The sequence below is a fragment of the Morone saxatilis genome, unplaced genomic scaffold (genome assembly GCF_004916995.1).
Source record: "Morone saxatilis isolate NCDOM2014 unplaced genomic scaffold, NCSU_SB_2.0 Contig11, whole genome shotgun sequence".
NCBI classification, from domain to species: Eukaryota; Metazoa; Chordata; class Actinopteri; family Moronidae; genus Morone; species Morone saxatilis.
In genome coordinates, this window is record NW_023339663.1 from 28,509,051 (window position 1) to 28,519,883 (window position 10,833).

A 10,833-nucleotide genomic window follows, 5' to 3' on the forward strand; every position below is an offset into this window, starting at 1 on the left:
CTGTATCTGTCTATGGAATTAACCAGCATTACCAATGCAACACAATATCCAATCACACACAGTGATCAAAATTCTACCTATGTGATGCCAAAAATTAAAATTGAAAGTGTGATCTGTTAAAAGGTTAAAAAAAAAAGGTATTGTATCATTGTTTACAGGACAGTTAATTGCATCTATGTATTTTTTGGAAACATTGAATATACAGTAGTTCACCAACTAGCCCTACAGCCACATTGCACAGATGGATTTCACTGTGTCACTTCTACATTCCTCCTTCAATTGTTATTTTTATGTGTTTATGGTATTGTTGTTGCTGTAATGTTTTTCTAGCATATTTGTATCAACTTTCTATCCTCTGAAGCTCATTGTAACTTCGGAAATAGTTGTTTAAATTGTTTACATAAAGCCTTTATTTTTCTTATTCTTATTATACTGTCCAATATCTGAATAATTACTTCATGGCCACCTGAATCTGAATTTGACCTTTTGTCAGGCCATGATGTCAATTGTGACTAGGGTTACAAATATATGATATTCAAGATGGAAACTTTCCATTTAAATGAATGGGATATTATTGGAGTTAACAGAAAAATAACAGGAATACAATGGAAATATAGGAGTTAGTTATCATTATATTATTATTACAGATAGATAGCAACATTAGCAGAAGGTGTAAGTTATAAGTAAGTAACTGTGTAACCAACTTTGCTTTAGGCTATTATGTGCTGCCCCTAACTAAACTGTCATAAAAAATATAAAATATGTTCAGTCCAGTCATATAATCAAAACCTACCTGAAAGCATGCAGTCCTTTGGCCTTAGATAGCACAGCAGTGTTGGCAGTAGGGTGGGCTAAACATGTAATGGGACAATGCACACTGCATTCGGAGGGTTTTAATTTTACTGAATTTTAATTGGATGCTGGCAAATTATCTGTACATGTGATGGAAGAGTGCGCTGCTGCATGCAGTTCACGGTTACAATTCAATTAAATGGACATACTTTCAACCAAAACATGCCATAGTATTACATTTTTATGAGCATTTTCACTATTCACCATTCAAATGTATGATTTTTATATTGAAATTGTACCAAAATATTCCAAAATAACTTCCCTTTGGAACATTTCCAGAAACTTACCAACCCTTGGCCCTCCCTCCTGCTGGGAGAAGTGGCTGCTCTCTGTCTCCACGCACCCTCCCATCCACTACAGCTTCATAAATACCACAGCATTTTGCTCGGTGTGACAGTACATATGGCAATTCGTACTGTAGCTACTACAGTAGTCTTCTACTGCTGACACAGGCTTCCTTTTGGAGAACTTGCTGTCATCTAGTTTCAAGCTCAGCAGTAGCTAGTGGAGAACAACTTTACTGAATCCATTTTGATCCAGAGACAGACATGTACGCCAAGAAATCTGAACAGGGGCCACACAAAGGAAGGTCTTTTGACTCTGTAAACTCTGCTTATGAGGAGAAGCAGCTCAATAATGAAGTAAGTAGAAATAATGATGCTTGTGTTCTGTGTGTCTTGAAAGGCTCACATAAGAGAAGATTGGACTTCTGGTTTAGTTGCAGTTTTAAGTTGTTTGACCACAGCTGATGACTCTGTGCTGGCCGTCAAAGTTGTCAAGTTGTTTCTATTATATATATACATATATATATATACAGTATATGGATGACATTCTATATTCTACAGCTCAATCAGGACAAAACTGAAGTCTTTGTCATCAGTACTGAAGCTCAGAGATTATTACTCAGTTACAATTACTTCAAAACTCAGCAGCACATGCGTTGATGAGCGCACATTAGACCAATTTTAAGTTTTATTGTGTGAAGCACTTTGTGTTACATTTTGCTCGTGTTAAAAGTGCTATACAAATAAAGTTTGATTGATTGATTGATTAATTGATTGATTGATAAAATTGCACATTATTTAAAGTCCAGGTAAAAAATATGGTCAACTTTTGTTTTATTAAAAGAACTAAATTAGCTATCCAACCTGCAAACTGATGTTAGCAGTGCCTTTCCAGCCTGCTAAATTGTATCAGAACCAGTTTGTCTATGGTTGTAAGTTAAAGTTAAAAGGAGAATTAGCAGAAGAACTAATGTGAGTTGTCTGTGGCTCTTATGTTGTATAGTGGGCTGCTTTCTGGCTCAGTGTGACAGTCTGCTTTGCCTGTGATAGAACACTGACATAACAGCTTTATGCAACATTAGACGTAATGGTATTCCATCAAATTGATGCAAAATCGTGAAACCACATAATACAATTTATTTCTTTGTTTTGGTTTCAGACTTTTTTTTTCAAAGGAGAACACAGAACATGGGATTCATAGAGCAGATATGTTGCAGACAACAACATTTGAATTTAATTTCAGTGGGACTTATTCTGTGTTGACTAATTTCACTGCAACATGTAAAAAAAAAAAAGAAAAGAAAAATTGAAAGGTAACCCGCTCTAATGTGGACTAAAATGAGATGTTTAGCAATTTCTGAAAGGTTTATTATAACATGTGTTGAATCAAAGCCAGGGGCCCCTCGTGCAGCAGGTTTATGTAAAATCACACAGCGAAGAACCAACAGAAAATGTTCTTATGCACAGGTCTCTGGAATTACATTAAGTGTTTCTTGAATATTGAACATTAAATTTCGATCCTGTTCAACTAATACAGAGCTCAGTTACACACTGTAATATGCATATAGATAAAAGACAAGCACATTATAATATGTAAATATATATTTTTATTTAAATCTTCACCAGTTGGACAACACATACGACAGCATACGTCTACAGTACCTTTATCTTTCTGCTTAGTGGGTCTGTTGACCAATGAGCACTGAACACATGTTTTTTATTATTTATTTTAGGCCGCAGGGGAATCTCTGATGCATACAATATGTATAAATGTTTTTTTTTGTTTTTGTTTTTTTACATATGATTAAGGTTACCTTTAGTAAAATTGATGAGAACCAGGACAATAGGAGCATCTCCACTGAAAGGCCCACCAGCTCTGAGAAAAGCAGTGCAACTATCATATTCTCCCTGAAAAATGAAGTTGGTGGTCTTGTCAAGGCACTAAAGCTTTTCCAGGTGGGTGTTTGATTTAAAGTTTTTAAATTATGCCATAGCATGCTTTGTCATCTTTAAAAATTGTGTTTAGAGGCTTTTCCATCTCGTATGTTATATGTGCAGGAAAAACATGTCAACCTCGTTCATATCGAGTCTCGCAAGTCCAAACGAAGGAATTCAGACTTTGAGATTTTTGTGGAGTGTGACACCGAGCACGAGCAGTTCAAGGATCTGACTCAGCTGCTGAAGAAGCACACTGATGTTATTGAGATTATTACGTTTGACAACTCCATTGTACCTGATGAAGGTAGGCCATACTTTAATCTTGACTGAACTCATATGCAATGTTATTTTAACTCTGAACTCAATTTAAAGTTAAAAAACATTATATATTCCCATGTTCTTATTCTATTTTGTTTTCACAGTATAAATAAAAATGACAAAATTAAGTCAGTGTCACTTAAAGCTACTTGATCAAGAATGTTTTTTGACTTAAACTGAATTAGTTTTTAGTAACATTAATAACGTATGTGGTTCAAATCTAATTCCCGAGGTTTGTATTAAATTATGATTACATGCAAATGCTGAAATTCATCTGAAACCTGTATTGTCTTTCAGATATGGCTGGTGTGCCCTGGTTCCCTAAAAAGATCTCTGATCTGGATCTGTGTGCAGACAGGGTTTTGATGTACGGCTCTGAATTAGATGCAGATCATCCGGTATGTGGGACGGACGCTGTTGTTACAGCTCACATACATTTCCGCTTCTTGTCTAAAATGACAGACAGACAGCTTCAGCGTCTTTACTTTTATAATGAGGAAACAGTGAAAATATGGACTGAGACTGTGCTGTCTTTGCAGGGATTTAAAGACAACATATATCGCAAAAGAAGAAAATATTTTGCTGATTTGGCCATGAGCTACAAACAGTAAGTTCCATTGTTTCTTTGACTGTGATGCATTTGAAACTGTTTAAGTTTTGCTTTGATGTATAAAACTGATTTAGGTGACATATTTCAATAACAAAATAAACTATATAAATAGGCACACTGTAGTAAATATGAGCAAAATGATATGTGAAAAAGTTTGTATTGAAAATACTCCCAAAAATCATACCTCTAACTGAAGAAACTTTTCCTAAATATACATATTTTGTCTCAGAAAGTGAGAGCACACTGTTTGTTTTACAAAGAGAAAAAACCTCAATGCCTTTATTTTGGTTAATTTATAAAGTATTTAAAATGTGCATTGTTTTACTAATGATGAATTTGTGATTTTTTTAAAACGTATATCTCTTCAAAATGGCTGCTTTACCTGTTAAAGAAAATATGAAGTGATGCAGACATAGCAATAAAAATAAAACATTCATTTACGCACAAATTTGCTCTTCTCACTGTGTACTAGGTCACCATGGTTTGTCATTAATAAAAAGTGAGTTTTATATTAATTATATTGAAGTCAACACGCTAACTAACTCTTCCTGTCTGTCAGCGGCGATCCCATCCCTCGCATAGACTTCACAACAGAGGAGGTGCGAACCTGGGGCGAGGTGTTCAGGGAGCTCAACAAGTTGTACCCCAGCCATGCCTGCAAGGAGTATCTGAAGAACCTCCCTCTGCTGAGCAAATACTGCAGCTACAGCGAAGACAACATCCCCCAGCTGGAGGACGTCTCACACTTCCTCAGAGGTAACTGTTTGAACCTCAGCCATGGCAATTGAGCCAAATACTGACATATAGACCTACTGTGTATATTTTTTAAGTTTTCTAGCAATGATTAAAGTCAAGAAGGCCTTGTTGCCCCCCCATGAAGCTTTGGTGACCCCTAGTGGTGTTCCAGAAAGTTCATTCTTAAATCCACAGTTTAGGTCAGTGGTTCCCAACATGGGGGTGTCAATGGTGAGAAAAATAGCTGGCAAACCCCAAAACCCAGAGAAGGGTCCAACTGCAGTCCTCCCTCCTGAAGCCACTAGCTCTGTGAGCCAATGGGGTTTGAGCATGAGTAGTAGAGTTCCGTATGGAGTAAGATCAGTAAACTTAACTAACCCTAACCCTAACTTATTTCACCTTAGCCATCCACCAAAATTAGTTTCTGATCAAATAGAAATAAGCAGTCCAGTTGCTGAAGCTTTACTCATATTAGATCTACAAGGCCTAATTTAAACATTTGTTCCAACTTTCGTGAGGAAAGAGCACATTGAGAGGCCGTGTTAACCGGTGACTTTCAGCCAAATGCATCTCTGGTTACTCACAGTGACGGCAGCTGCTGAAAACATGAATAGAGCTTTTGAAATAAATGTTCAATATTTGTCTGGGGGAATTTAACACTATTATACAGGGGAATTCAGCTTGTTTCCCACATTATTAGAATGTTATGAGAGGTGTATGAGTCTTGCTGAGTACAACTTAACCTACATAAATGTTTAGTGTAGATATTAAACATAGATGAGTGTGTATTTTAATTCTTGTTTTGTTAGTGTTTTCAATAGCTGGCGTCACTATGAGCAACCTTTCTGCCAAAAAGTCACCAGTTATGGGTGCCCGGTTAGCTCAGTGGGTAGAGCTGGCAACCCATGTACTAAGGCTGAATTCTTGCTGCAGCGGCCCAGTGTTCAAATCCGACCTGCGGCCCTTTGCTGCGTGTCATCCACTCTGTCTCTCTGCCCCCTTTCCTGTTTGTCTCCAGCTGTCCTAAAGAGGCATAAAAGCCAAAAATATACTTTAAAAAAAAATCACCAGTCATAACATATTAACATATTTCATATATAATTAATACTTTGTGAACCAATAAACCTGAAAATTGAGACATCAATATTTAATTCCTCTGACCAGCAGGGAGCAACTTTCAGGGAAGCAATAATACCTGTATGAGGAGAGAGATCTGAAAATCCCTTGACTCAACTTTCTACTGAAAGGAGCATCCAGCCAGTTTGTGCCTTTGAGCTCTGGGAGGCGCTAGAGCAACTAAAAATTTATTTAAAAAGTCCTTCATCCCAAGTGCCGTTCATATTCCTATCTCTACAATGGGACTGATGAAACTGAAGCCACAGACACTGGCATGAACTGTTTCTAAATGTGTAATCTGACCATGTCTACACTGCAAACACAGTCTTCTAGAAACACACGCAAATATTCTCATATAATCACATTTTCTTGTATTAAACCAAACTCTATTTTATCTGAACTGATTCATGTAAATTGTGTGACAAGACATAACATGAGTATTGTGGGGTGTTTTTCTACAGAGCTCATATTAGATCAGAATTTATTTTAAAAATGAGTGGTGGTGTTTGTGTGTGTGTGTGTGAGCAGAGCGCTCAGGCTTCACCATCCGGCCGGTGGCAGGGTACCTCTCCCCCAGAGACTTTCTAGCAGGCTTGGCCTTCAGAGTATTCCACTGCACTCAGTACGTCCGCCACAGCTCCGACCCTCTGTATACACCCGAACCGTAAGAACACACACTTTCACTTTTTGATCATGAATTCTTGAGTGAGGCAATACCTGTGTTTACCTTTTAAAACGTGTGAGTGTGTTTGCTGCAGAGACACATGCCATGAGCTGCTGGGCCATGTTCCTCTGCTTGCTGAGCCCAGCTTTGCCCAGTTCTCCCAAGAGATCGGTTTAGCATCGCTGGGAGCTTCAGATGATGCCGTACAGAAACTGGCCACAGTGAGAAAACACCCACACACACACACACACACTAGGGATGTTCACAGTCTATAATCTCTATCTTTGTTGAAACCACAAAAATGTTTGTATTTGGACCAAACCAAAGAGGATACTACAACTAAAGAGCTTGAAATCCTTGTTCAAGGATCAGTTGCTTTAATTATATACTACAGTGTAACACTGAAAACAACATAACATGGTTTGGCTGCTAAACTTTTAAATTTTATTGAAACTGGCTGGCGTGTTGACATTTTGACTGCTTGTGAGTCTCCTAGGTTTCATTTTAGCCTGACAATTAGCATTGCATCCTACAAGGGATGCATTGCTAACTGTCAGGCAGCTGACTCACATAGACAGTTTGCTATGGGTCAAGTTCACCAAAGTTGAACTATGTAAACTTTGAGGGGATTTACTATATTTACTACCACATGTAAATCTATTGATTTGCCACAAAATGTTGCCATTTTAAATGTTGATGAGTCCAGGCCTTAAGGTTTAGAGTGTGTATTGTCAGCATTGTGGTGGAAAGAGATGTGATTTAAGCAGCTTAGAACTCGCTTAAGCAGGCGACCTGGTGGCTTTTTTTATATATATATTTGGAATATTCCTACCATATGCACAATCACATCTCACTTCACTTCTGCAGTGACATCTCATACTTACATTCTCATGCTGTGTATGAATGAGTGATTTAAAAGTTCCAACCTGTTTGGTTCCAGTGTTATTTCTTCACAGTAGAGTTTGGTCTGTGTAAGCAGGATGGCAGGTTAAGGGCCTATGGAGCTGGACTGCTCTCCTCCATCAGTGAACTCAAGGTGACTAGTGAACTTTGTACACTACAAGTTTATCTGTTTAACTTACTGCTTATATTGCGTATTTCCATTTGAGATTTGGCCTGTAGGTTTTCTTAGCTATGCCTTAAAAAATTAAGATATTTCAACAAAATTTGGTGAAAATGTGGCCATTTGTGGAGATTACCTAGACCAAGAAGAATTTTTCACATTATACTTCCTTTATTACAAAAGTATTTGTACATTCATAGTTCAGATGAATGAACAAACACTGACTGTATTAAGAACTTTGTTTTGTATTATGTGTATATGAAACAATCTCTTTTAAATCTCTGGATGCACTGTTTTAAACATAGAGATAAGACAATAAGTGATTTGATATAATAATGATTAAATGAAATTGAAGGGGATAATTGTGTCCCTTATAACATCTAGAATTGAAAATCTATATTTTTTTAAACCTAAAAGCAGTTACAATTGCTGGATTTGTCCCATGTCTCAAGAATCAGTGAACTCACATGTAGTCATCCAAAACCAAGTTACTTGACCAGCCAGATTAAGAAGGGCATTCTCTCAATATGTAAATTGTCTAGTGACTAAAATGTAAATCTGACCACAAAATGTCTCTTTCTTCTGTTAGCATGCTATGTCTGGTAAGGCTCGTATCCTTTCATTTGATCCCATGGTGACCTGTAAGCAGGAGTGCTTGATAACTACGTTCCAAGAAGTTTACTTTGTTTCCGACAGTTTTGAGGAAGCCAAGAACAAAATGAGGTCAGTCGAGTTCTGTCTGCTAAAATAAGTGCTTAATTATTATAATGTAGCTATAATCCATTCTCTAAGTTTGCATCTTTGTTCTAGTGAGCAAACAGTTGTCTTGACGCAGCACTGCAGTAACATTATCAGATGACTTTTTCAACATGGCAACCTAGAACAAGAGTTCAGCATTTTGGAAAATTGTATTCACTTCCTTTTGATACCATTCTCATGTCGTGCATTAGGTATAGAGCTATAAGAAGGGGGTGCTTATCTTATCTTAGCATAACAGCTCAACTGGCTCTCTGCAAAACTCAAAACTGCAAAATAGACAGGAAGTCACTGCACCTAGCTGTTGTTTGCCAAGAAATACGTTTTTACTATTTGTGTACAGATTCAAATGTGAGCTTTGGAAGTGTTTATATCAGAATCAGAATCAGAATTTCAAGAAATACTTTATTAAATCCCAGGGGGAAAATTACTTTCGTTACATATACTCCAGATGTAATAGACATACAATATATTAAGAATATAAAGGTTTAAAATGTACAGTTACACTTTATTAAAAGTATTTTTGAGCTTTAGACAGAGCTAACTATTTCCCCCTGGTTTCAGTCTTTGTGCTAAGTCTCTAGCTTTGTATTTAGTGTAGTCATGAGAGTGGTATCAATCTTCTCATCTCACTCATCTGGAAACAACATGAATCATTTCCCAGTCAAACTTTCTTCTTACCAACGGCAGATACTGTATCACAGCAAAAGTCTCCATGTTATGATGGTTAGCATTCCCAAGCATCTGGACCTTAGTCTAGCTGTAATAATGTTTTCCAAGTAGGTAACTCACAGTGTTGTTGTTTATGTTGATATATTCCACTAAAATTCTGAATATTTAAAAGTCCTCCCTGGAATTTCATTTTTGAGATGATGTTTTTAAATTGTCTTATACACACACAACTTTGGTTGAATGATTTTGTGATGTAAAAGGTTGAACTGGGCTATTCATGAATGACTTTGCTGTGTCTGCAGGGAGTTTGCCAAGACCATTCGGCGTCCATTCACAGTACACTACAATCCCTACACCCAGAGTGTGGATGTCCTGAAGGACACCAACAGCATCAATAGCATGGTGAAGGACATCCGGCACGAGCTGGACATTGTGGAAGACGCTCTGAACCGACTCAGCACCTGAGAGTCTGAGGAGGGGGGGGGGGTTGTTACCTGGGTCAGAAGAGGCTAGTTTGAGTTGGAATGGTTTGTTTGGGGATCAGTAAGTTGGATGGGGTAGATGAGAATGGGTTTCATTCATCAGACAAAGTCTGTCATTCAATGTAATTAAACACAATGGGTTTAATGGATAAAGGCCATGTCAAATGTCAATGTAAATAACAGTATTAACCCACACAAGACCAACAGTCTTGTGTTATCCAATGACGTGAATGCTTGCAAGTCATAAACATGGGAATCTTTAACAGCTCTACCACCCACATGACATGAATGCTGCACAAGTACCCAGTCACACCAGAAAGTGACAAAGTAAAATTCATTAGCAAGTCCTTGCAAAACTTGATAAAGAAGGGGCTACTTGCAGGTTGCAGTGGCTTCCTTTGGTTGTGGCTAGTTCCATATGCAGCAAAATTAACATAAAAAAGACAGCTCTGTTGGTGTTGCCTCTGAGAGGAGGGTGATGTAACAATTACAAAATGGGACACAGCTGATATGATTGACTGGAGTCTCAGATTCTCTCTGTTCCCTCAAAGGTCAGTTTTGAATTGATCAATGGCACAAGTGATAGGCTTAGGTTCAATGAAAAAAGACATTTGGAAAAATAAAACAATTTATTGATTTCTAATGCCACCTTTAGATATTTCTATTTAATGCTTTACTAATACTATATATAACTCTAAACCTGCCAACATTAGTGTAGTCTATATGCAGTGATCATCATTCCTGTGTCACCAATTAGGATATTCATGACTTTTTCTTTTGACACGTGGCCTGAGATACCACAAGTACCAAATAAAAGCTCAGAGCTTGGCTGTATACTTGGAGGCTGTAATATGTGGGTGCATAATTCTGTGATTGACATCCCTTATCATATAGGAATCAAGGAAATTGATTTATCGTTATACAACACGAGTTGGTTTAGCAAAATGAAAGTTCCATCATACTACACACATAGAAAAAGATAATTAAATTCTCAGAATATCAAGAAAATTGATCAAATAAACCAATATATACAGTTATTTAAAAACATATATACATACATGTGTACACCCAAGAAATAACTCTGCAGTGCATTTTTTGGACCATAAAATATAAAAAGAATGTGGAGTGATAATGTCTTGCCTAAATAGGTAACACCCTATAATTTATGTTTATTTTTATAATATAATTTTAACTGTATAGTAAAGTTCTAACTTTGTTGCCACCATGTGAAGGTTAATGTCTAATGCTACCAATTCACACTGTGAATATGGAGCTTGGTATTTAATGTTTCTGGTGACTGCTTTCTATTTGTTTGTGCCTTTCCTCTGTAAATGGAGCACTAC

At 37.1% G+C, this 10,833-nt stretch overlaps 1 protein-coding gene across 3 annotated transcripts; it reads left to right on the forward strand.

Annotated features, from left to right (window-relative positions):
- Positions 1–1,400: 1,400 nt before the first annotated feature.
- LOC118321331 (tryptophan 5-hydroxylase 1-like) lies at positions 1,401–9,473 on the forward strand. 3 transcript variants are annotated; one of them, XM_035652610.1, is made up of 12 exons: positions 1,401–1,497; positions 2,074–2,078; positions 2,946–3,092; positions 3,195–3,378; positions 3,690–3,790; positions 3,932–3,999; positions 4,562–4,758; positions 6,382–6,517; positions 6,612–6,738; positions 7,458–7,553; positions 8,170–8,303; positions 9,311–9,473. In XM_035652610.1, the coding sequence occupies exons 1-12, from the start codon at positions 1,401–1,403 to the stop codon at positions 9,471–9,473; spliced, it is 1,455 nt and encodes a 484-aa protein (XP_035508503.1). The 3 variants fall into 3 exon arrangements, with proteins under 3 accessions (XP_035508503.1, XP_035508502.1, XP_035508504.1); XM_035652609.1 differs by lacking the exon at positions 2,074–2,078 and having other exon boundaries at positions 1,401–1,517; XM_035652611.1 differs by lacking the exon at positions 2,074–2,078 and having other exon boundaries at positions 1,401–1,493.
- The last annotated feature ends 1,360 nt before the right edge of the window (positions 9,474–10,833 follow it).